The 25173-nt window shown below is 45.2% G+C and overlaps 1 protein-coding gene across 3 annotated transcripts; it reads left to right on the plus strand.

The window, feature by feature from the left end:
* Positions 1 to 339: 339 nt before the first annotated feature.
* Positions 340 to 18764, plus strand: LOC137429844 (mitochondrial coenzyme A diphosphatase NUDT8). Of its 3 annotated transcripts, none has more exons than XM_078779905.1 (5): positions 340 to 1194; positions 8880 to 9270; positions 9365 to 9497; positions 10972 to 11052; positions 18356 to 18764. In XM_078779905.1, exons 1-5 carry the CDS (start codon positions 1020 to 1022, stop codon positions 18605 to 18607), a joined length of 1032 nt encoding a protein of 343 aa, XP_078636031.1. In that variant the 5' UTR covers positions 340 to 1019; the 3' UTR covers positions 18608 to 18764. The 3 variants fall into 3 exon arrangements, with proteins under 3 accessions (XP_078636031.1, XP_078636032.1, XP_078636033.1); XM_078779906.1 differs by having other exon boundaries at positions 434 to 575; XM_078779907.1 differs by lacking the exon at positions 340 to 1194 and adding an exon at positions 4455 to 4580.
* Positions 18765 to 25173: the final 6409 nt, after the last annotated feature.

Genomic DNA, 25173 nt, shown 5'->3' on the forward strand with positions numbered 1-25173 from the left:
GTTCCGTGTTTAGTGAATTGCCACATGCCCTTCCCACTCGGGCGGTATCGCGGGCGCATGCCTCGCAGCTCTGGCCTGACCATAAGCAGTTAGTTATCTTACACATTCCTTCTTTCGACGATCTTTCAATTCGCTATCATCGATTGTGATCGGGAGGATCATTAATGTACTCCTTTGCTTAAAAGCGCATTCAGATTGTTGAGGTGAATCGATGCACCTTCTCGATTTGTAGATATAATTTTGGTTATTGCGGTGTAAATGACTGCAGCGTCATGGGCGGTGCACCCGTTAATTTGATTTTTGTTTTTTCCAAAGCGTACTTTATTCACGTGACGTCATAATACCAACTGCATTTTAAGTTATGAATTCAAACTCAAGCAAATAACGTTTTATACTAATAGACGGCAGCTGTGTCGTTTTTCATACTGCTTGGGTAAGATTTTTTTTAAATGAGGAAGTTAGGTCGAGGAAGAGTGCGATCATTTTATTTCAATTTCGGAAAATGGCACAGGAATTAGGGAAACGCCGTGCTCGTTCGTTTGCACTGTGTGTGTGGGTCAAGTCAAACAAATACGGTATATTGCGAATCGAGTCGTATTGGTCACTGGGCCTCGGATCTGGGTACTGTAATTGGCTATATATATATATATCTATCCAGCTCGAGTTGACATTTTTGCTGCAGATTTATGATGTCCAGGTGAGTTTCTCTTAACTGTTGAATATATTTAAATAAATCACTTGTGACGTGGTGGGTGCTGGTTGGTGGTCACCTAAAGCAATTTGTGAGGGTCTCAGTCGTAGGTTGTGGGAACCTCCAACGATCAACCACGGGAATCGAACCTCCACTCGACCGGCAAGGGCAATGCAAACAAAAACCCAGGTGTTCCCAACCTTTGACCCCGTTAATGAGACAAATTTCCCGCCACCTCGTGGAGTCCGCTGTGTGACGAGGTTGGCCTAAGTATTTCACGAACCGGCTGGCGAAGCCCGGTGTTCGATAAATTCACCCACTCTGTCAAATGACGCTTTACGGCTTAAACCGTGGGATCTTTGACGTCTACCGGTTAATGCTAGCATATGGGACACCCGGCTTAACGTGCATCCGAGGGACGGCACACTGTGATGCAACCAACGCCCTGCCTGGGAAGCTCCGACAGTTTATATCGGCTCGGGAATCGAACCCGAACGACAGCTGTAAGTGTTCTTCCTCTCCACCATCATGTTGTATTATATCATGCACAGACAAGATTAACAATCGTGATTAACAGTGCAATAGACCAATGTTAACAAGAATGATTAACATTAACATTAACAAGAATAGTTAACAAATGTAAAAGTGCAATGTTAACAAGATTAACAAGAATGATTGTTTATACTTTATACTCTGAAAAATTACATTTCGTCGAGCGTTTAATTACCTGGAACAGTGAGTGTGACACCTGGGCTTGAGCATTGCGACACAACCGCGGGAAATTTGGTTCGTGGTAGCGATGGCAACAACGTATCGATCTCGGAAGTTGTAGATGAGATGGTAGAGGGGGGTGATAGAGGTTATGGTAAAGGGTGATGGGGTGGAGGAGTTGTAGAGGGGATGGTAAAGGGGTGATAGGGAGGGTAGTGGGAGAGGGTATAGTAAAAAGGGTGGAGGGAGGGCAAGTGGTAAAGGCGAGGTGGTGGTAATAGAAGGCATGGTAGAGGGGGTAATATAGGGGGGTGTGTTAGAGGGGATGGTAATGGGGTTGTAGAGCGGATGGTAAATGGTTGGCATATGGGGTGCTACAGGGGATGGTAAAGGGTGGTAGAGGTGATAGAGAGAGGAGTGGTAGGGCAAATAGTATAGGGGGTGGTAGGGTAGGGGAGTGGGAGGGGAAGTGGTAAAAGGGAAGTGGTGGTGATAGAGGGCATGGTAGAGGGGGTAATATAGGGGGTGTGTTCGCGGGGTGATGGAGGACATGGTAAAGGGGATGGTGGAGTGGGTGATGAGTGGTGGCGTGGAGGTAGTGTTAGAGGGGTGATATAGGAGATGGTAAAGGTGGTGGTAGTCGAGGGGGTGAAAGGGAGGAGGTAGTAGAGGGGGTTGTGGGGGAGATGGTAGAGGGAGTTGTAGTGGGGGTGGTAGAGCACTTGGCTGGCTGAGCTGTTTTAATGGCAACATCCCTAATGGAGAAAGATTTTCTCCACAGCTGATGCTTCCATGTGCACAAAATACAAAATGGGAAATGTCCTAAGATGTTATAACAATTCTTCATTGCTACCAAATGCCATGGATATCTTGCTAAGTGTTACTGCCTCATCTCCAGATGTTATCTGTCTAACAAAAACGTTTTTCTCAGTATGTTTTGCACTTACTCATCTCCTTGGTTATCTTTTGTACCATTTTGAAGGATCTAATGCTCATATTGGTGGCATGTCCCTTTTCACAGGAATGTCTGTCTTCTCCATGTTTGTGGTCTATTGCACTGAGAAAAAACGTTTAAACTGTGACTTTGACCAAACTGTGACTTTGTCTGTGAGACCCTCTCTTTGACTCCCTCCTATCCCACATCCAAACTCTCTTCCTAACCTGAAGTGACTTCAATTGTTACCGATCCTGCCAGCTTGGAATCTTTGTTCACACCACTGTCCAAGGTATTGCAGCCAAGGCCTTTTGCGATACCCTTGGCCTCAACTAATCCGTTGGATTCATAACACATACTTCCCCAAGTTAGTTTGACTTTATTATGTCGAACTTTCTCTTCAACCTTTCCTTTTCCAACCTCTCATCCCCTTGCTCCTCAGGTCATGTACTCTAAAAGTTTGTTTCACTGGTGGTCTTCAGGAATCTGCCAAAGTGCTGCCGTGTCTGACAGTTTAATCGAGCAGATTGGTCTATCCTGGAAGTCCACATTCTCTTTCACTGACTAGTCTCCTATCTCTTCATATACGGACATGGGACTCATTTCTCAAAAAACTAACCTTTCTTTTCCATCAGTTCATGCAGCTATCCTGCCCAACATATCTTACCTGGTACAACAATTCATGCGGTGAGGCAATTGCCAGGAAGCAGCTTGCGTTTTCTACTGGAAACCCAACTCCACTGATGGGAACCTACAGTCTCTCAACAAAGTTTGTAGACATTGTTTCTATCGTAAGATGTGCCAGAATTCAGCAGCTGTCCCACCACCTGTCTGAACTTTCACGTCTTTCACCAATGACAAAAAGGTCATGGCAGTTGTTTATTTGATCTGTCTCTTAAATGTGTTTCAGTTCTATTCCTTCGTTTTCAGTTCTTTGAGTTCTATACCATGCATTGATGCTGTTTCCTTTTGTTTCAGATAATACAAATAATACATTAAACCAGGATGGCAGACACCAGTCCATTTACAGTGGAATAGAGGCACAGTGGTGTGGTACCACAAAAGGAAAAACACAAACAAGACTATGAAACATTTGCAAGAAGACCTTGAGGAGCGTTTTGGGGAGCCAGCACCTTCAAAATCAAATCTTCATCTTTGGGGGGAAAAGACATTTCAGACTGGAAGTGTACTCGACAACAAGCAAAGCGGACGACCAAAAATTCGTCATTTGGGAATTCGGAACATTAAAACATCCGTGATCAGATCTCTGTAAAAAATCATTACGGAAACGTTCTGCAGAGTTGGTGTTTCGTATTCATTGTTACTGCGAACAATGAAAGAAGACCGTCACATGAAACCACATAAACCAGCTGTCTTTTGTGAATTGTCAGATGCAGATCATGAAAACAGGTTGACAGCGTCTGTGGCCACCGGGCAGTCGTGACCTGTGCCAATGCTCTATGGGCAACGATAAACCTAAGGTAACTAAATTGGGATCCCACACACAACAGATTTCCAAACACGAGACGAGGGAGATGAATACGAAAATAAAATGTCTCGTCGTGTACAGTGTACGCGGAGCTCGGTCTTATCTGGTCTCGTGTCTTGTCCGTCCAACGCGGCTCCAAACTCCGGCGTGGAGGAATCCTCCGTCCGCCTCGCACGCCCCGCTAGGCCCGAGCCAACGCCCTCGCCGCTGCACACGAGGTCCGTGTACCAAGCTCCGAAGCACCGAGAGGTCCCACCGCAGGACAGCGAGCTCCACTCGGGCTACACCTCAGCCCAACTCGGGCTGCGCAAGACGAAAAAGAGCTGCAATAGCGAGTCACTTTTCTGCGTCTCTCGAACCACTGCCAGAAGCAACTGCTCTGACCAAACTGCGTGCACTCCAGCAAACTCTCCACTCAACTGCGCTACTCAACTCTGCGCAACTCAACTCAACTCAGGATCTCAACTCGGGATCCAACTCTCCGGACTGCCTCTCTCAACTCAACTGCCGTCTCATCTCAACTCAAAATGCGCACACGAACTCTTGACTCAGACCTCACTCAACGTGCTGAACTCTGGTGAACTGCCCGAAATGGCGTCCGGCCCCCGTTAATATCTCTGGCCAATGACGTCAGATTGGCGCACTACTCTGACAATCAGAGCCTCCACCGACTCGCCGGCTCGCTCAGGTCACGCCCACTGCGTCACTCCCACTCTCCCGCTCCTGCTCCTTGGTCACAGCACGTGCTATGCGAGGTGGGTAGGCCTCTCGGAGGTGTAAATGGTGGCGGCCAATTGTGGCAGTGTTCTAGTCTGATTTTTTCCTAAGTCATGTCAGGGGGGAAAGGCGTCATTTAGTGTTGTACTAAAGGTCCTAACTAATGTTTAAGTGGTGTGCAGTGCCAAAATGGACAAAGGTTTGGCTACTAGGTGAGACATACAAGGGCTCTACTGATTAACCCCTACACTAACTATCACTCGAATCTCCTGGTAGATTCACAATTATACACCTTAACCGACAAAACGCCTAAACATGACTTATTACAGGTAGATTCCCTATCGCGACATCTCGAAGCATGTTACCTATTCAGATCTACTCTGCTCTACATATTGCTCTACCAAATTCGTAACAATATGTTATTACTAGTCAAGAAAACCTGTCAAAAATGACGGGTTGGAACCGTTTAATCGCGGTGCAGCCTCATGAGCATGCTAATGTGTCAGGTGTGCTTATACCTTTTTTATTTGACATCATACGGATGTAAATAAACATTCGTTTTACTCTGTGTGCATTGCACATCATGTGCGGTGAATGAAACCTCCCTGCACCTTGTATTTATTGTTATTTAAAAAACGCTTCTGTACACCGCCCTTGAGGCTTGGTTTGCAAGCCATCGTCTACAATTCCAAAATAAGAGACATAATTACTCTTTAATGGAAAATATTTTTTCGAGTTTGTTTTATCCTTACAAATAGACCACAGTGAACACACATTCGTGTTAAAAGATTGGCCTTTAAAACCTACCCTTATGAAGAGGGACAGACATCTGTACAATACACACAAACTGACATTGTGTTTTATATGGTAGATGACTCGTTATTATGTGTTCCTGTAATATGTTATTACTCCTGCGGCTTATGGCTGTTTATACCCTGATTTGATTTATTTATACCTTGGTAGATGGTATAAACTATAGGTTCTCAAAGTGGTCCCTACCACCCCCCAGTGGGCGCTGGGAACTTTCAGGGGGGCGCTCGAGAGTCCACGGGCAGTAGGGGGGCGCTGGCAATGATTTCGGGGGCACTGGCGATTTAGAGGAGCAGCGGCGATTTGGAGCGCTCATTGGGCTTCCTGCAGTCTGAACAGTTTACCCAGCGCCATTCGGCAAATTGGCCATCCAATCAGCGACCACATTCTTTCCCCCTCCGCATGGTTTTTATGATCACATATTCGCTGATGTCGTGTAGGTATTTTCTTGTCCATACATGCTCACGCAACAAACATGATAGTGTATGACACCAGCAAAATACTATTGGCCGCCAATGCGGCCAATAGTACAACACTAATTTTTGTCACGTGGTGCCATTTCAACCAATCGGCTTGCAAGAATCTTTTTATGTGGGATATAATACGCTCTATTTGTGCTGGACTATTCAACGTGCCTGGTTCAACTTTACAGGCTGGCCTGGCCAGCACAGACATTGGGCAAGGTATGAACAGTCAGTGTTAGCGCTGGTGTTAGTCTTTCAACATTTTGGCGTATTATTTCGTTATTCAAAAAAGCTTCACGTCCGGTCGGCTTCAAGATGTCGGCCTCAAAGAAAAAGTGTCGTCAGTATTCCGTTGAATACATCAAGTATGGATTCATTCCATCTCCGACGAACAAACAGTTACCGATGTGTTTGTTGTGTGGTATCACGCTGTCCAATGAAGCAATGAAACCATCTCGACTGAGCGAGCACCTGAGTAAAAATTACAGTGATAAGGCTCGCGCAGAGGTCAGCTATTTCCAATTGCTGAAAGAGAAATTTGAGAAGCGATCCACGGTAACGACGATGTTCAAAGCCAGCCAAAAGCTCTTGGATAAAGGACTGGAAGCGTCGTATAAGCTGTCATTGCTCATCGCCAGATCTGGAAAACCGTATTGAATCGGCGAACAGTTGATCAAACCAGCTGTTGGGGAAGTGATAAAAACCGTTATGGGCCAGGATCCGAATCCAGTTCTCTAGTCGATTGCGCTCAGCAATGATTCCATGGCCAGGCGGATTGATGAAATGTCATCAGATGTAGAAGATAAGCTGTGTAGTGAGCTGAGAAGCACACACTTCGCCATCCAGCTGGATGAGTCCACTTTGCGTGACAGTGAAGCTCTGTTACTCTGCTACGTTCGCTTCATCCGTGATCAGGAAATGGTGGAAGAAATGTTGTTTGCCCGCTCTCTCCAGACCGATACGAAGGGTTCTTCCATCTTCCAAACGTTGGAGAAGTACTTTACTGATAAGAACATACCGATGGAGAACATTCTCGCTTGCGCGACGGACGGGGCACCAGCGATGGTTGGCCGCCAGCGTGGTTTTATTGCGCTTCTGAAGAACCAGGTACCGTCCGTGTTCGCCATTCACTGTGTCGTGCACCGCCAGCATCTTGTAGCAAAAGCTCTCAGCACCAGACTTCATACATCACTCCAAACAGTAATCAAAGCAGTGAATAAAATCAAGGTGTCGTCTCTGCATGATCGGCTGTGTCGTCAGCTTTGCCAGGAGAATGATGAGGCATTCGAGCGGCTCCTGTTGCACACCGAAGTTCGATGGTTGTCCAAAGGCGCTTGTTTGACCCGTTTCCATGCCCTCTTCTCAACAGTGGTCGAGTTTCTGTCGGAAATTGATACGGAGCTATCGGAGAAAGTGAATGCGATTGAGCATGATGTGGCTTACCTCACGGACATATTCAGTATACTGAATGATGTCAACAAACAACTCCAGGGTGACCATATGACGCTGATTAAAGCAAAGAAAGTGATCGGCGCGTTCGTAACCAAGGCGACTCTGCACAGGGAAACCCTCGGCCGCAGAGATATGTACCACTTTCCCCGGTTGGCAAAGAAACTGCTGTTTCTGATGAAAAGCTGCTCGTTTATTGCAATCACCTTGAGAAGATTCGTGGAGATATGGAGCAGCGTTTCAGAGACATGCTAGAACTGTCGGTACCAGCATGGGTGATCAACCCGTTCAAATGTGACATTCAAGATGTGAAGCGCGAATTACAGGACGAAATTATCAACCTCCACAATGATGATGAGGTGAAGGCAAGATTCTCGTAGCATGAATACAGCAAATTCTGGATTCTGGAGCGGGGCGAATACCCCGCAATGTGGACAGAGGCAGAACTGCTGCTGATGGCGTTCCCCACATCATACCTCGTTGAAAGAGGGTTCAGCGCCGTGATGGTGCTGCTGACCAGGTATCGAAACCGCCTTGACATTACCAAGAGGGGCGATCTGTGTCTCTACCTCACTGAGATGGAGCCAGACGTTCGTAATCTCGCATCGAGTCACCAGGCCCACCCTTCACACTAACGGTATTTGGGCCTGTGATAACAGATGCCCAGTTTGCCTCACCTGTACCTGTTCTGCTGAAACATTGTTGGTCGTGCAAAATAAAATAAAAAGGAAAGTAAAATATTATTCAGAAAATATTTGGCTTCTGTTATTTTTGCTTCCTATCTACATAAATTCTGGGTGTCCGACCACGAACGATAGGACAAGGGGGGCATTGGGCCGGTCCAAGAGTGCAGAAGGGGGCGGTAGTCTAAAAATGTTTGAGAACCACTGGTATAAACAAATCTTGTATAATCAGCTAAAACCGTGTCTTGGGACTTATGACTGACTCACTCTGTACATCCACTGAGTCTCTGTTTTCCTTTCTCTCCTCCAATATACACTCCTTGTCTTATACTACATCCGTTTGTTATGCCAATGTTTTCCCTTTTGCTTTATTTTGTTTGTTGGGTTTCTTACTTACAAATGGGTTTCCTCTACTTGGTTTAAATTTATGCATTTCATGTAAATAGTATGAATACTGTCTTCGCAATTTAAACCGAATATAATTTCTTTATTTTTTGATATTACAGCCTGGTGTTGGTTTAGCGGTTAGGGTGCCGGCTTAGGATCCTAGGATCCTGGGTTCGAATCCCGGTCGATCGCTGAATTGACACCAGGGGGGTTGACTCAGCCCGTCATCCTTCCGAGGTCGGCAAATTGAGTACCAGTTCACTGGTAATTCCCTGTGTGTCGCAACAGGCACTAACAGGGTTGGCAGCAGGAAGAGCATCCGGCCATAAAACATTGCTTCAGAAAGGGTCCACTGTGCCCGAAAAAGGCCAACCCATGCTCCGTGGGGAAAATGGCCTCTAAAAGTGGATGATGATGATGATTTTGTGATATTATGTTGTGCATCTCAGATTTATCGAAAAATCTTCATTTTCGATATCCTTTCTAAATCATGATGCAATGTTTCTAGTTTGTCTAAATTATATCGGTTTGTTTTCATTTGCAGGTGTACTCAAAAGAGATGCTGCCAGGGAGAATAAAACCTCTTCGACTTCACCTCACCATTTCTCGTACAATATAGGTGACCTAAAAGTGCCAGGTCCTTGGATGAGAATGCTCGGATTAAGGGCACCCAAGGCCACTCTACAAAAACTTTGCTCCGCCAGCCGACCATTTTGTAGTATGGAGCTTTCGTCGGTGGGATCCATTGCAACATGTTTTGGTCTGGACAACCAACAGCGTTGTGTGCTGGAGCTTAGGAGGCACAAAGAGGAAGCCGAACAGCGAGTGGCTGACGCTGCAGTGCTCGTGCCACTCTGTTGCGTGGAGGGTCAGCCATCTGTGCTTCTTACAATACGTTCTCACAAGCTTCTCGGATCCCACCAGGGCCAGATAAGGTTGGGTGTTTGTTTTCTAATACAATATTCTATTTTCTGTACCAGTTTTATTTCTTCTCACTCTCACTTATTTCCTCTCTCTTATTTCTCACAGCTTCCCTGGAGGTATGCGAGATTCCAGTGATGCTGATTCGGTGCACACAGCACTTCGGGAGACACGTGAAGAGCTGGGAATCGATGTGCCTCGGACTAACATCTGGGGCTTGCTCCCTGCCCTCCATTCTGGGGTTAGGGCGTAGTTATTTGGCAATACTCTCACGTGTACCAAAGTATCTTCCCCTGAGGTATACATTTAGTTAAGATCAAAGCAAACCGAACCCAATTTAATGTTACGGCACTCACCGCATCATATAAAGACCCATGGAACAGCAGTATGACTGTGGTTGGAAGAATGAGAAAACGGAACTCAACAGGTGATTCCAAGTTCCAACAAAATGCCAAGAGAACTAGAACGGCACTCGGTAGAGGGCATACCCTTACCAGGCTGAACAGTTTATGTTTCGTTTCCCACTGAGGCTGGATGTGCATCCGGAAATGAACCAAAATCGAATTGGCTTGTTCTTGTCACCTACCTAACTCATCCACCAAGTTTTCTCATAACCCGTCAACAACCTTTTGAGATATTGTGCTATATATCATTATTGGCTGTGTCTCTCAATGGTGAAGATTTTTTTTTTCTCTCTCTCTCTCAATGGTGAAGATTCACTTGAATGAATGAATGAATGATCGTTTTAAGGCCATTTTCCCCGCTGGAGCGGGGGTTAGCCTTGCGGGCCCCATGACAATTATGGTTCCCTGTTTGAGGCAATGTTTTTACGGCCGGATGCCCTTCCTGGCGCCAACCCTGAGTCGCCTCTTGCGATGCGCAGGGATACGGTGTACCTATTCTAAACCGGGGTATACACCGTGATCATTCATCCCAGCAAGCTGGTACTCAATTTGCCGACCTCGGAAGGATGACAGGCTGAGTCAACCCCCCTGGCGTTAATTCAGCGATCAACCGGGATTCGAACCCAGGATCCGAGGATCCCAAGCCGGCATCCTAACCGGTAAGCCAACACCAGGCTTACAAGTGAAGATTCACTTGAAGAATTTTTAAAAATTCACGCATCCGGATCGTCACCAAAATCGAATCGATTTGTCCTTGTCACACACACAACCTATTCACCAAGTTTTGCCTTGAATCCATCCATAACTTTTTTTAAATATCGTGCTACATATACTTTTTAGCCCTATCTCTCAATAGTGAAATCTCATTTTAAAAAATTCAAGGATATGCACGATATTATTTGCTTTTGATAAGCCACAGATCCAGGGTCACATGTCATGACCGTCCCTTGGCCTCCAAGCCACTGCAGCAATTGGCAAACTTTCACAATTTTTTTTTCTTTAATGCAGTTGATGCACCCATTACGTTCCACGGCTTTTATTCATGGTGTCCATTTCGGGTCCGATAAATACATCCTGACTGTCTTTGTCTTATTTTTATACCTCGCACCAGGTCATGTCTTCGGAGTTGTGTAACTAAGCAAACCTCCAATAGTTTCCCATCTCAAAGGAATTTACACGTCTTCCTTTCTGTATTTTGTAAAAGCAATGCCCAGTTAAGTCTGCTAGCACTTGCATCACACCTCATTCTCATTTACTTTTGTTTAACCAATAATTGTTTTGCCCTTTCCATCTTCCACAATGGCCTCTTAGTCGAGCAAAAAGCTGGTGAGACCTGTCATTGGGTTTGTTGGAGAAGTGAACATCGACTCTCTGCGTCCTTGCCCAGATGAGGTCTGTATGACGTTACTTTTATCTTCGTTAGAAGTAAAGTCTTAATTTTCACCTTTGCCAAACTTTCTAACATTATCTCTCTTCCTTTTCATATTAGCTTATCTTTCTTGTAGTGCACCTTTTCCAAAATCCGTTTTTTTCTTTTTTTTTCTTCTTTTTTTTTATGTTGAAGGGTCCAGTCACGGAATACATAGTCCTCATCGAGGCCAGGTCTTAAATAAAAGAGAAGAAAAGTGTGTAATATTTGTTTGCAAGAAAGAGAGATTAAAGCTAGCCTGGTAGCTATAGTTTGAGTGAGACAGAAAGTAAGACCAGCAATTCTGACATGGAGAGTGTAAGATGGTTCCGGACACCACTTTAATGCTCCTAAGTCAGAATTTTGTCAGTCTACTGCAGTGGTGTAAAGTTTGAATTGTGGATTTGTACAACTTTTTTGTATATACAGTGCATGCAGAAAGTATTCAGACCCCTTCACTTTTTTCACATTTTGTTATGTTGCAACCTTATGCTGAAATCGTTTAAATTCATTTTTTCCCTCATCAATCTACACTCGATACCCCATAATGACAAAGAGAAAACAGGATTTTAAAAAGTTTTGCAAATTCATTAAAAATAAAAAACTGAAATATCACATTTACGTAAGTATTCATACCCTTTGCGATGACACTTGAAATTTAGCTCAGGTGCCTCCCATTTCTCTTGATCATCTTTGAGATGTTTCTACACCTTGATTGGAGTCCATCTGTGGTAAATTCAATTGATTGGACATGATTGGGAAAGGCACACACCTGTCTATATAAGGTCTCACAGCTGACAATGCATATCAGAGCAAAAACCAAGCCATGAGGTCGAAGGAACTGCCTGCAGAGCTCAGAGACAGGATTGTGTCGAGGCACAGATTTGGGGAAGCCTTCAAAAAAATTTCTGCTGCATTGAAGGTTCCCAAGAGCACAGTGGCCTCCATAATTCTTAAATGGAGGAAGTTTGGAACAACCAGGACTCTTCCTAGAGCTGGCCGCCTGGCCAAACTGAGCAATCGGAGAAGAAGGGCCTTGGTAAGAGAGGTGACCAAGAACCTGATGGTCACTCTGGCTGAGCTCCAGAGATCCTGTGTGGAGATGGGAGAACCTTCCAGAAGGACAACCATCACTGCATCACTCCACCGATCTGGGATTTATGGCCGAGTGGCCAGACGGAAGCCTCTCTTCAGTGAAAGACACATGAAAGCCTGCTTGGAGTTTGCAAAAAAGCACCTGAAGGACTCTCAGACTGTGAGAAACAAGATTCTGTGGGCTTCCATGTGTCTTTTCAGGCTTTCCCAGGTCTGTGCCTCGACACAATCCTGTCTCTGAGATCTGCAGGCAATTCCTTCAACCTCATGGCTTGGTTTTTGCTCTGATATGCATTGTCAGCTGTGAGAAAACTATAAATTTTCTGGTCTTCATCAATGATCTCTCTGACTCTCTTGAAAATCCTCTCTATCTCTTTGCTGATGACTCTACTCTCTGTCGCTCCATTCTTCATCCCTCAGATCGGCAGTCTGCAGCCTCCTCACTCTCTGCAGACCTGGACAAAATCACAGACTGGGCAAACAAGTGGAACATGTCTTTCAATCCTGACAAATCTCACACTTACGATGTCTCTCCGAAAAGACCGACTGGACAACCCTCCCATCCACTTTCTGAATAATCCTCTCCAAGAAGTTCTGTCACTCAAGCTTTTGGGTCTCACTATCTGCCATGATCTTTCTTGGGAAAACCACATTTCAAATCTGGCCTCCAAAGCCAGTCGCCGACTGGGCATCTCATCCTCCGTCGTGCGAAGTCCTTCCTTGGCACACCTGAGCTCCTCACCATATACAAGGCTTTCATCCGCAGCTCAATGGAATACTGCTCTCCCCTCTGCGCTGGTGCTCCTGCCTCACACCTAGCTCATCTTCACGCTGTTGAAACCAAAGCATTCAGATCATTGGAATCTCCCGCGATGAAGCTAACTCCAAGGGCCTCTCACTCACTCACCGCAGGCAGGTTGGTGGTCTTTCCGTCTTCTACCGACTCCTCTCTGGCCTTGCCCCCCCCCCCCCCCCAGCTCTCTCTGGGCTCTGTCCCGCAAATATTCCTACAGGTTGCACAAGATCTGCCTGCAACTCTTTTATGGTTAAACTGCCAAAATCAAGACTCTCTGCTCATCTTCACTCCTTCATTCCTCTTTTCTCCCACCTCTGGAACAAACTCCCTCACTCTCTTCAATCCCACTCCACCCTCCAGGTCTTTAAAACAGCTGTTCACCACCATCTCTTATCTTCCCCCATCCAAAAACCTTGATCTTTTCTACCCCCGCTAATTTCACCCCAATTCCACTTTTTTGAAATACCAACTTCTGTCCTGGAAGTCCTTGGTGTCCTTGTATTGTGTTTTATACTTCTCCCACCCCCACCCCCCCCCCCCCTTCCCACGCCTCCTCCCCCCAAGCCCTTTCCCTCCCACACATCTCCCTGCTCTCAAATGTTGTGTTTGTGTGTTTCCCCTTCTCTCCCCATCTTGTCTTCCGCTCCCTCTTTTTATATATTTTGTTTGTCTGGTTGATTTGTTTGTGAAGTAAATGTTAGCTCTTTCACGAGCCTCGATTCAGCATACAAAAAAAGACCTTATATAGACAGGTGTGTGCCTTTCCCAATCATGTCCCAATCATGTCCAATCAATTGAATTTACCACAGGTGGACTCCAATCAAGGTGTAGAAACATCTCAAAGATGATCAAGAGAAATGGTAGAAACCTGAGCTAAATTTCAAGTGTCAGAGCAAAGGGTATGAATACTTATGTAAATGTGATATTTCAGTTGTTTATTTTTTAAATAAATTTGCAAAACTTCCGAAAATCCTGTTTTCTCTTTGTCATTATGGGATATTGATTGTACAGACTTGGCATTTAATATGGAATTTTTTTTTTTATTGACTTGGGTTTACTTTCTTAACTCAGTATATCAATCTGGTGAGTTTCTTTTACACTTTGGTGATTTATTTGTTAAAAGAACCATGTCACTGATTGTCTGTCGCAGCAAGAAGTCAGCAACAGGATTATATCATAGGTGGCGTGGCAAAATGTACGGACAGGTGCATTTGATGATTGGCTTCACAATCAGGTATACAAGGGTTGTTGCGTTCTGTATTAGTGGAAAACAACTGCTGCATGTCTCCAAAAGTTATTGCCGCTTCCTCTGGAGATGGTCCGTCAACTCGACAATGCTGTTTGTCATGGAGTGGTGGCTTTACGAAATTACGGCATGAAGCAGTGTGCTATTGCTCGGCAGTATGGCATCACTCAAGGTCAGGTGTCAAAGATCCTGAAACGAAATGCTCAGAGGGGTGTCCTTACTCCAATACCGAGGCCAGGACGTCCCCGCAGAACCACAAGGAGGGATGATCGCCAGCTGCACCGGTTAGTCCACAATGGCCGTACCAAGTCATTTGTCAGCAGCAACTGACAAATGTGCCTGTATCCAGAAGGCTAGTCAACCAACGACTGGTTCAAGCAGGCTATCGTGCCAGGCGTCCCCTGAGAAAGCCACACCTGACCAGACAACACCGCCAGCGCCGATTGTAGTGGGCCAGAGAGCACCGTCAATGGCAGCCAGGACACTGGAATCACATGATCTTCAGTGACGAGTCCAGATTTCTGGTCTATCGTCAAGATGGCCGCGTCCGAGTGCGCAGACAAGTGCATGAAGCCTACAACAAAGATTGTATAGTGCCAAGAGTCCAAGCTGGAGGTGGTGGGGTGACCGTTTGGGCTGCTTTTCATGCAGGGGGCAAAACTGACCTGGTTGTTCTGAATGGAAACCTGAACCATTTCAAGTACAGGGCCATTCTGGAAGAAACATTGCTTCCATTTGCTCGTGCAGCCTTTCGAGAAAACTTTGTCTTCCAAGATGACAATGCACGGCCTCATCGTGCTCGCATGATCCAACACTTTCTTGCTGACCGTGGTGTAGAGCATATGGAGTGGCCTGCCATGTCCCCGGATATGAATCCGATAGAGAACTTGTGGGCAGAATTAACGCGTCAAATCGACCACTTGGACCAGCAGCCGACCTCTGTGCGTGAATTGCAGCAGGCTATTGTCACTGCATGGCAAGCGATTCCTGTCCAAACCTTGGCAAATCTCATGAACAGCATGCCTCAACGTGTACGTGCTTTCCTGAATGCTCGTGGGGGTTACACGAAGTACTGAACTGTAATTTTACTGTCCGTAATCCCAGTCGTAATTTCACTTTTGTTTTTGTTAAAAAAAATTTTTGGCTAATGTGCAAAATAAAGAGATACTTCTGGAAAACGTTCAGAAGTTTCACAGTACTGTCCATGAATTGAGTTCGATATCAGTTTACATCACTTTCAAGGATCAATTTATTTGTTTCGAAATGTCAAATGTGGTTTTTGTTTCTTTTAAAGGTCACATTAACAAAATCTAGAATAATTTCAACATAATTCCAATGAACTTTTGGTTCCAAGACGACTTGAAAAGTAAGTTCACCCCCACAAAATAAATATTCCATATTAAATGCCAAGTCTGTAGATTGATGAGGGAAAAATGAATTTAAACGATTTCAGCACAAGGCTGCAACATAACAAAATGTGAAAAAAGTGAAGGGGTCTGAATACTTTCTGAATGCACTGTATCGTCGAGGCTCGTGGAAGAGCTAGTACACTAAACGGATCAGGACATAACAGACATAAAACAGGACGCAAAGCACATGCTTGGGGTGGGAAATTTGGATACAAAAGGAAACTCCAAGGATGGAAAACTGTAAAATTGGAAGCAGGAGGTGTTGGAGTCGGAATAACGGGGGTATAAAAGATCATGGTTTTGGATTGGGGATGATCTGAGATGTTGGTGAACAGATGTCTTGAAGACCTGGAGCGAAGAATGAGATTGAAGAGGACATGGAAGTTTATTCCACAGGCGGGGAATAAAGAGGAACAAATGAGGAGGTGAGCAGAGAGTCTTGATTTTGGCAATTTCACCAAAATGGGATTGATGGTGGACTGTGTGAGCCCTGCAGAAACCTGGGGGTTCAAAGCACGGAAGGAGCAGAGGGTGCAGGGTGCAAGACCAGAAAGGAGGTGGTAGTACATAGAGAGACCACCAACCTGTCTGCAATGTCGAAGTGATAGGCCCATAGACCTAGCTAGCTTCATGCCGAGAGATCTTGAAGGCCTTGGTTTTGAAGGCCGAGAGATCTTGAAGGCCTTGGTTTCCACAGTGTCGAGCTAAGCAAGATGCGAGAAAGGGGAGTCAGCCCAGATGGGAGTGCAGCATTCCAACAAACTGTAGATGAAAGCCTTGTAGGTGGATATAAGTTCAGGTGGGCCAAGAAAGGACTTTGTATGACGGAGGATGCCCAGTCGGCAGCTGGCTTTGGAGGCGAACTTTGAAATGTGGTTTGCCCAAGAAATATTATGGCTGATGGTGAGACCCAGGAGTTTCAATGACCAAACCTTCTCAAGAGGATTGTTAAGAAAGTAGATGGGAGGGTTTGCCAGAATTTCCTTTCAGAAAGAGAGTGAGAGTGTGAGATTCGTCAGGATTGAAAGTTTCGTAAGTCTTCAGCTTGCTCACCATCATGATTACCTTACGTGCTCACTTTGCTGTTTTATGCTCGAATTCCATTAGGGCCTATCTTTGTATTACAATGCACCAATAAATGGCCAACAGTTTCGATTTTGAACATGTCTGCATTAACCTGCCCATAGTCCTTTGGTTTCATCAAGCTGGGACTTGTTGGTTTAGCTGCATTATTTTCCATTGTATTGAGGAATGGCCATGACCGTTGAAGGATTTCACACTGCATGACTAAAGTTTTATCAAGCGGCAAATTAGATGCATTATCCAGTGCATGAGTTATTGTGTTTGTGAATGTCCAATCACAGTATATTGTTACAGACATGATAACACGTGTTTTATTTATTTTCATTTCTTTCCATAACCTTTGACCTCATTTATCACACTCGTCTTTAAACTGACTAGCCCTGGTTCGAATATTGATCAAGCTATAAACTGGCATCCTGGTGTTTCGCACACAGGTCTAGGCATCATTGTATGTGTCATCCCTCACTCAGATAGACGTTAACCTGGGCGTCCCCTTCTGCCGAGATTAATACATGGACGGTACAGATCCCACGGTGTACTTCGCGATGAGTAGGCGAGCTATTGCCAGCACTCTGGCCAAATTCCATATTTGTGCTCTGACTTACAGGGGGCACTGCATCAGTGGCACATCTGTGCCCGCACCAAATGATGCTACCTGCACCCTCGTGCTGCATATGAAAGAAGAGGAATCCTTTTTTTATGTGAAGGAAAGAAAGTATTTTAACTGCACCTGTCAACTTTGGTTGTTTTCCCGAAACTTTTTTATTTTATTTTTTTGTATACAGAATCGAGGCTCGTGTAAGAGCTAACACTGAACATGAAAATATGCAGAGACACATAAAAGATGCAATGAAGGGACTAGGAGACAAGAGGGGGAAGCACACAAGTACAACATTTGAGAGCAGGGAAATCGGGAGATCTGTGGAAGGGGGAGGGCTGGGGGAGGAGGGAGGGGTACATGGTATAAAGCAAATGAACACTTGTAGGAATTTCAGGAAATAAGTTGGGGATTTAAAGAGGTGGATTTGGGGTGTTTTAACGGCGGTAGAAAAGATCAAGGTTTTGGATGGGGGAAGATGAGAGATGGTGGTGAGCAGCTGTTTAAAATGGAAGTGAAATTTGAAAGTGAAATTCAAATGGAAGTGAAATTGTTATCCTGTGCATCATAGTTGTAGCAACAGATCATTTACAGAACGGGCTGGCAGGATGGCCTAGAGGGACACACACACTTCTAAGCTGTTTAACCTGGGTTTGAAACCCGACCCAGCTATAAACTGTCATCCCGGTATTTCACAGGAAAGGTGATTAATCAATGTGTGTGCCATCCCTCGGATGGATCTTAAATGGGCGACCCATCTCTGGCATTAATTGGTGGACGTTAAATATCCTACGGTGTCGTTCGCAAAGAGTATGTGAGCTATCGCCGGCACCATGAGCTAATTCCAACTTCCTGCCCTAACCTACAGACGGCATTGCATCAGCTGCACAGCCATGCCCTCATTCAATGATGCTACCTTGTGCCTTCTACTGCCTTGTGCTGTATATGAAAGAAGAAGGAGACACATAACAAAAAAGGCAGATTGATGTGCTCTGACAAATGCATATGTTTGTATGAAAAGGAGTTCCTCATTCTCTTCATCATTTTCTCCCCTGGACAGGTGGAACAAGCTTTTGCACTTACTCTCAGTCAAGTGTGCTCTCCACAAAACCAGCGGTACACACATTTTAGGCGTAATGGGCGTTTTGCTTTTACTTTACCTATATTTAATGGTGGCCCAGGTCAACGGGTCTGGGGCTTCACAGGTATTGTTCTGCATCAAACACTATGCTTACTGCTTCCAAAGGCCTATTGTCCCATATGGGGCCAGAGAAAGCGGGGGAGACCATGGACTGTGATGACGAAGAAGTGACAAGTAGGGATGGGGAGTTGAAGGAAAGGGTAATGAAGGTGGAAGAATGGTTGCATTGTAAAAAGCATTTGCTTTTTGCTGTTTCACAGATATGAATTGTCACATCTCTTAAATAATTTGTGATGTTCATAATGAAATAAATTTAAGCATCCTCTGATGTTACTGTGCTATTTATTTAGAGATTATTTCATTGTGGCTAATTTATGAGATTAAGTTGAATCAACTTGAATAAAGTTTCATTGTGATGATTCAAATAATATTTCATATGATCAGTTTGGAATTAAACAAAAGATGTGCAATGAAACAGAAGGTTGTTTAACGGACTGTAGCTATACATATTCTACAAAAGTACATCAAGCCTGGGAAGAGCTCCACAAATATACATGTTTTGTTTTTCTTTACAGGAACGAAGCTCATGGAAGAGCAAGGTGGAACTGACAGTGGTACAAACATCAACGGAACTAATGATCAGGAAAAGAAGAGATGTAGGAGGGAGGAAACACTGAAACCTGGAAATAAAATGGTTGTGTAAGGAAAGGGTAATGGAGGTAATATAGATCATGGGTCAGAATTGGGGACAACAAGAGACGGCGGTGCATTGTTTGCTTGAAGTCAAGGAGGGAAGAGTGACACAGAACATCCTCTGAAAGGTGGTTCCAAAGATCGGAGAAGTTGAGGTGTGCAGTGAGCACGGATTTTAGAAGTTTAACCAGGCTGGTGTTACTGGAACAATAGGTCCAGAGCATTAGTTGTGTCTCAAAGTCATACAATCAGGCAGATAGAGAGAGGAGAGACAATGAAAGGTTCACTCTCACAGTTCTTGGAGCATGTATCATGTATGTGGGAACTGTTGGTCATAGAAGCCTGAAGACAATACCAAAAGAAAATGCTTAGACAGGGGCAAGACAATTTCTGTGCAACCCCCGTTCCACTCAGGCGACTACTTGTACAGCTGTGCTGCTAGCCTGTGCACTAGCCAAAGGACGAACCCAGCACAGGCTGTACCAATATCACAAACTGAAGCAGGATAAGGACTAATATATGACCGGATTCTACACCATGAACCATACAGCAACGTGGCTCCTCGAACTGTGAACGAAAACAGTCTCTAACAGTCCACACCCGGAGAAACAACCAACTTGTCCCATGGTCGTGCAACCAACCAACCAAATGGCTGACCAAACCTCTCTTCATCCAATAAGGTGATGATCACCGGCACGTGGATGTGTCATTTTCTGACCTCATTCTTGGGCTTACGCATCATCTTAGTAATGCTTGTCTTCCTGAAGGTGGTAGGGTCATCATTATTCTAACATGTTATCTCATCTTCTTCCTCTCTCGGCAAGATCAGATGGAATGTAACGTAATTGCTTCACTAGCTTTTGCAAAGCCAAACTGTGTCATACAGCTCTGTGAAAGGCACCTCCCCTGGTATAAGAACTTGCATGCCATTGCACAATAATTTCCATGCCATTGGAAAATTCCAGTCAGGCTTTCTTATGTCTCTCTCTCAGCAGTAGGGTCCTCCTGGGTCTCCTACCATAGAACCCCCTTTCATTGAGTTGGTGACGGATGGTGCAAGTTGAAACTGTCGTACCTTGAATCTGAAGGTCAGCTTGAATTTGTTTGGCAGTTGATCGAGGTGCTTTCTCCATCATTCGAACAATCCTTCGCTGCAATCTTCGATCAGGTTTTCTCTTGCGGCCACATCCAGGAAGTTTGGCTACAATGCCATGGGCTTTAAACTTCCTGATAACATTGCATACGGTGGACACAGGAACATCAAGGTCTCTGGAGATGGTCTTATAGCCTTGAGATTGTCCAATTCCATGCTTGGCTACAATCTTGTGTCTGACATCCTCAGACAATTCTCTGGTTTTCTTTCTTGTCTCCATGCTCATTGTGGTACACACGGTGACACAAAACAGCAAAATGACTCCTTTTCTCTGTTCAAACTGGTTGAATGAGTCATTTTTATATTGCAGGCACCTGCAAATCACCACCGGTGAGTTCAATGCTTGGACTGGACCATCACCATCACCTTTGCAAAATAACTCATTTGGACAAGCTAAGTGCACGAAAAGGCCATTTTATTTCATTTTATTTTCCCCTGTGTGTCCGTTTCTGTATCTGAGTGGAGGATCCTCAAAGTAGGAGTTCAATTCGTTTTTACCACAACTTGATTTCATTCTTTGATTTCTATTTTCATTAAATCATTGTTGTTGCATTTTATTTGTCGTGTCATGTCTGTTCATTGTGGGTTTCGGATTAAACACGTGTGCTTCTGTTCAGCACTTGGTTTCCTTCACCCGTGGGTGACGGACCAACCGCCAATTTCGGCTACACGCCTCGGAATTGAAGAACGTTCTGGGTATTTGTCCAAGGCTGGTCTTTATCAGCTATGGACACCGACAATATGTATAGAAGCTCATGATGGAAAGTGTGTATTCCCTTGGTACGTTTCTCCCCTACCTCTCACCCTCCCGTCTCTGTACGATCCGTCTGTTGCTTTTCTTTTTTTCTTTTTTTTCTTTAATCTACTCCATCACGAAGGTCGGAAGAATAAGACGCCCCATCGGAGCACTTCTGGTGGCTTAATTGGAGCTTTTTTTTTCTTCTTCTTTTTTTGTATACTGAATCGAGGCTCGTGAAAGAGCTAACATTTATTTCACAAACAAAATATATAAAAAGAGGGAGCGGAAGACAAGATGGGGAGAGAAGGGGAAGCACACAAACATAACATTTGAGAGCAGGGAAATGTGCGGGAGGGTGAGGGCTTGGGGGGAGGAGGCGTGGGAAGGGGGAGGGGGGGGGGGGGTGGGAGAAGTATGAAACACAAGGACACCAAGGACTTCCCGGACAGAAGTTGGTATTTCAAAAAAGTGGATTTGGGGTGAAATGAGCGGGGGTAGAAAAGATCAAGGTTTTGGATTGGGGAAGATAAGAGATGGTGGTGAACAGCTGTTTTAAAGACCTGGAGGGTGGAGTGGGATTGAAGAGAGTGAGGGAGTTTGTTCCAGAGGCGGGAGAAAAGAGGAATGAAGGAGTGAAGGTGATCAGAGAGTCTTGATTTTGGCAGTTTAACCATAAGAGGGTTGCAGGCATATCTTGTGTGACCTGTAGGAATATTTGGGGGATAGAGCCCAGAGAGAGCTGGGAGGGCAAGGCCAGAGAGGAGTCGGTAGAAGATGGAAAGACCACCAACCTGCCTGCGGTGAGTGAGTGAAAGGCCCTTGGAGTTAGCTTCATCGCGGGAGATTCCAATGAAATCTGCACACTTTGGTTTCAACAGCGTGAAGACGAGCTAGGTGTGAGGCAGGAGCACCAGCCGAGAGGGGAGAGCAGTATTCCATTGAGCTGCGGATGAAAGCCTTGTATGTGGTGAGGAGCTCAGGTGTGCCAAGGAAGGACTTTGCACGACGGAGGATGCCCAGTCGGCGACTGGCTTTGGAGGCCAGATTTGAAATGTGGTTTTCCCAGGAAAGATCATGGCAGATAGTGAGACCCAAAAGCTTGAGTGACAGAACTTGTTGGAGAGGATTATTCAGAAAGTGGATGGAAGGGTTGTCCAGTCGGTCTTTTCGGAGAGACATCGTAAGAGTGTGAGATTTGTCAGGATTGAAAGACATGTTCCACTTGTTTGCCCAGTCTGAGATTTTGTCCAGGTCTGCAGAGAGTGAGGAGGCTGCAGACTGCCGATCTGAGGGATGAGGAATGGAGCGACAGAGAGTAGAGTCATCAGCAAAGAGATAGAGAGGATTTTCAAGAGAGTCAGAGATCATTGATGAAGACCAGAAAAAACACAGGGCCCAGAACACTGCCTTGGGGAACTCCATCCTGAACAGGAAGAGGAGATGAGAGAAACCTATTCAGGGCCACACGTTGACTACGACTAGAGAGGAAGTCCGCCAGCCATGCGTGGAGATTTCCATGGATACCAAAGGAGGAGAGTTTGTTGAGTAGAGCGGGGTGCCAGACCGTATCGTGGGCACCTGATATGTCAAGGGAGACAGCTCAAATTTCCTGTTTGGCATTGAGGACCTCCATCCATTGAGGACCTGAGAAAGCAGAAGCAGCATGTCCAGAGTAGAGTGACCAGGTCTGAAACCAAATTGATGATCAGAGATCAAGCCATTGGAGAAGAGGAAAGATTTCATATCTGAAGCAATGATGAATTCCATGACTTTGCTGATTAATTGGGAGAAGGCTGATTGGTCTGTAGTTGCTAGGATCTGTTTTTGCACCTTTTTTGTGCAAAGCGGTGATGTTGGCTGATTTCCAAGCAGATGGCAGATGACCTTGAGCAAAAGAGAGGGTGAAGAGAACAGAGAGAGGGGGTGAAAGAGCGGAAGAACAGGATTTTAGGACCCGTGGGCTGATGCCGTCAAGTCCAGTTGCAGAATCAGAGTCGAGGGTTGACAGAAACTTTTCCACCTTGTCAGGAGGAAAGGACACAGAGTCCAGGAGCAGCTGGGTACGACTGGGTACGGTGGGTACAGAGAGGGATGGGTTTGGGACACAAGATTTAGAGGCAAACACAGAGTTGAGGCATTCAGCTTTTTCACGTGCGGAGTCAGCCGTGTAGCCGTTTGAGGTGAGGGAGGGGATGGAGGGGGAACAAACACCAGAAACAGATTTGACCAGACGCTACCAGGATTTGGAAGAGGGAGACAGATAAGAGAGTTTGGTATTGAGAACGGAGAGATATTGTTTCCAGGCTCTCCTGAGGGTGGACACACACTTGTTTCGGGCTTTGTGAAAGGAAATTAGATTTCCTTCCGTTGGATTTGCTTTCCAGGAGACGAAAGCAAGTTGTTTCTGGGCAACAGCCTCACCACAAGATTCCGTGTACCATGGACGGGAGGAAGGGTATGACAACTGTAGACGAGATGGGATAAATCTGTGCATGAGAGAGATCAATTTACTTTGGAAGAATTCCCAGGATGAGTTGATGTCAGAGGCGGGAGTGATGGGAGACCAGTCCAGATGATTGATGGCTGCTTGAAGACCGTGCCAGTTGGCCTGAGTGAAATGCCAGACTTGTCGACGCTGAGGAGGCTCTCTGAGAATGGTCAGAGAGATGTCCACTTTAACAAGCACATGATCAGATGAGCCGATTGGAGCAGAAGAAGAGCAGCAGACATTTTCAGGGAAGTTAGTCATAACCAAGTCCAGAAGAGAAGATGCTCCGTTGACTGAGATCCGGGTCGGGAAATTGACAGATTGTGTCAGTCCCAGTGAGTCGCAGAAGTCCTTTGCTGAAGAGCCATGGCTGGTGAGAGAGGTACCCACACCCAGCCAACTGGCATGGTGACAATTGAAATCACCACATATGAGGAAGAGAGAGTTGGGCTGGGTCGATAGAAGTTGGTCCATATTATCAGACAGCGAGATGTAGATGGAATCATCACTGTTTGGTGGACGGTGCAACATACATATGAACAAAAGGTGGGAGCGAAGGGGAAGCTGTTGCCAAAGGTATTCCTGGGGGTGAGGTGGAGAGAGGGCAGAGCAGGGCAAGTGAGGAAGAGAGCTTTTAGCTGCGTCGCAGACGCTGCTCATAGAGTGCCCTCTGCTGTTGTTGTTGTTCTTCTTTTTCCTCTTCTTCTTCTTCTTCTTGTTCTTGCAGAGAAGACAAAACCTCGAAGCTCCACCCATTCTGGGAACCATAGCTCCACCCATTTTGGGAGAGGCCTCATATAAACAAATATCCACCATTTTATTAACTCGCATAGCTTTGAGGCCTGTTTTGTAGGCCCGTGGTGTCTTCCTCTCTCACACAGTTTTATTTCAAATCAAATTCGATATATCATTTCATTTTTCACAGTCGCTAACATAGTTTTAGACTCGGTTGAAAAAAAACGGGAAGAAAATCCGATGAAAGTTGCCCTTTATAGAACGAAATGAATTCTCAAAGGCCTGTAACTTCAAGTCCATTGAGATTTTTTTTTTTTTTTATCGCGGCATGCTCAGTCATACACCGCCTGAAATAACAGACAGGAAAATGCCGAGATATACTATATATTTTGTTTAAATCGCGGCATGCTCAGTCATACACCGCCCGAAATAACAGACGGGAAAATGCCGAGATATATATATTTTGTTTAAATCGCGGCATGCTCAGTCATACACCGCCCGAAATAACAGACGGGAAAATGCCGAGATATATATATTTTGTTTAAATCGCGGCATGCTCAGTCAAACACCGCCCGAAATAACAGACGGGAAAATGCCGAGATATATAAAAAATTCGTCCATTTGATGACAATCGTCACGATGAAATATTTAATTTATACGTCGTCACAATAATGTGGAGAGAGGAGCATAGCTTCGTTCACGTGTCGCCACACACGGGAAATTGCCGAGATTTTTTTTTTTTAAATCGCGGCATGGTCAGTCATACACCGCCTGAAATAACAGACGGGAAAATGCCGAGATATATTAAAAATTCGTCGCCACACACGGGAAATTGCCGAGATATATTTTCACTTTGCACAAAAATAACATCAAGTAATCGAATCAATAGGAATGTCCTGTGCCTATAACATCGACGTTATAGGCACAGC

This window comes from Myxine glutinosa, chromosome 6 (genome assembly GCF_964187855.1).
Source record: "Myxine glutinosa chromosome 6, kmMyxGlut1.1, whole genome shotgun sequence".
In the NCBI taxonomy this organism is placed as follows: Eukaryota; Metazoa; Chordata; class Myxini; order Myxiniformes; family Myxinidae; genus Myxine; species Myxine glutinosa.

Coding starts and splice junctions, on each gene's coding strand:
- LOC137429844 (XM_078779905.1), top strand. CDS start 1,020: ATGACGCTTTACGGCTTAAACCGTGGGATCTTTGACGTCTACCGGTTA. Junction 1,195..8,879: donor ATCGAACCCGAACGACAGCT/GTAAGTGTTCTT, acceptor TTTCATTTGCAG/GTGTACTCAAAAGAGATGCT. Junction 9,271..9,364: donor TCCCACCAGGGCCAGATAAG/GTTGGGTGTTTG, acceptor TATTTCTCACAG/CTTCCCTGGAGGTATGCGAG.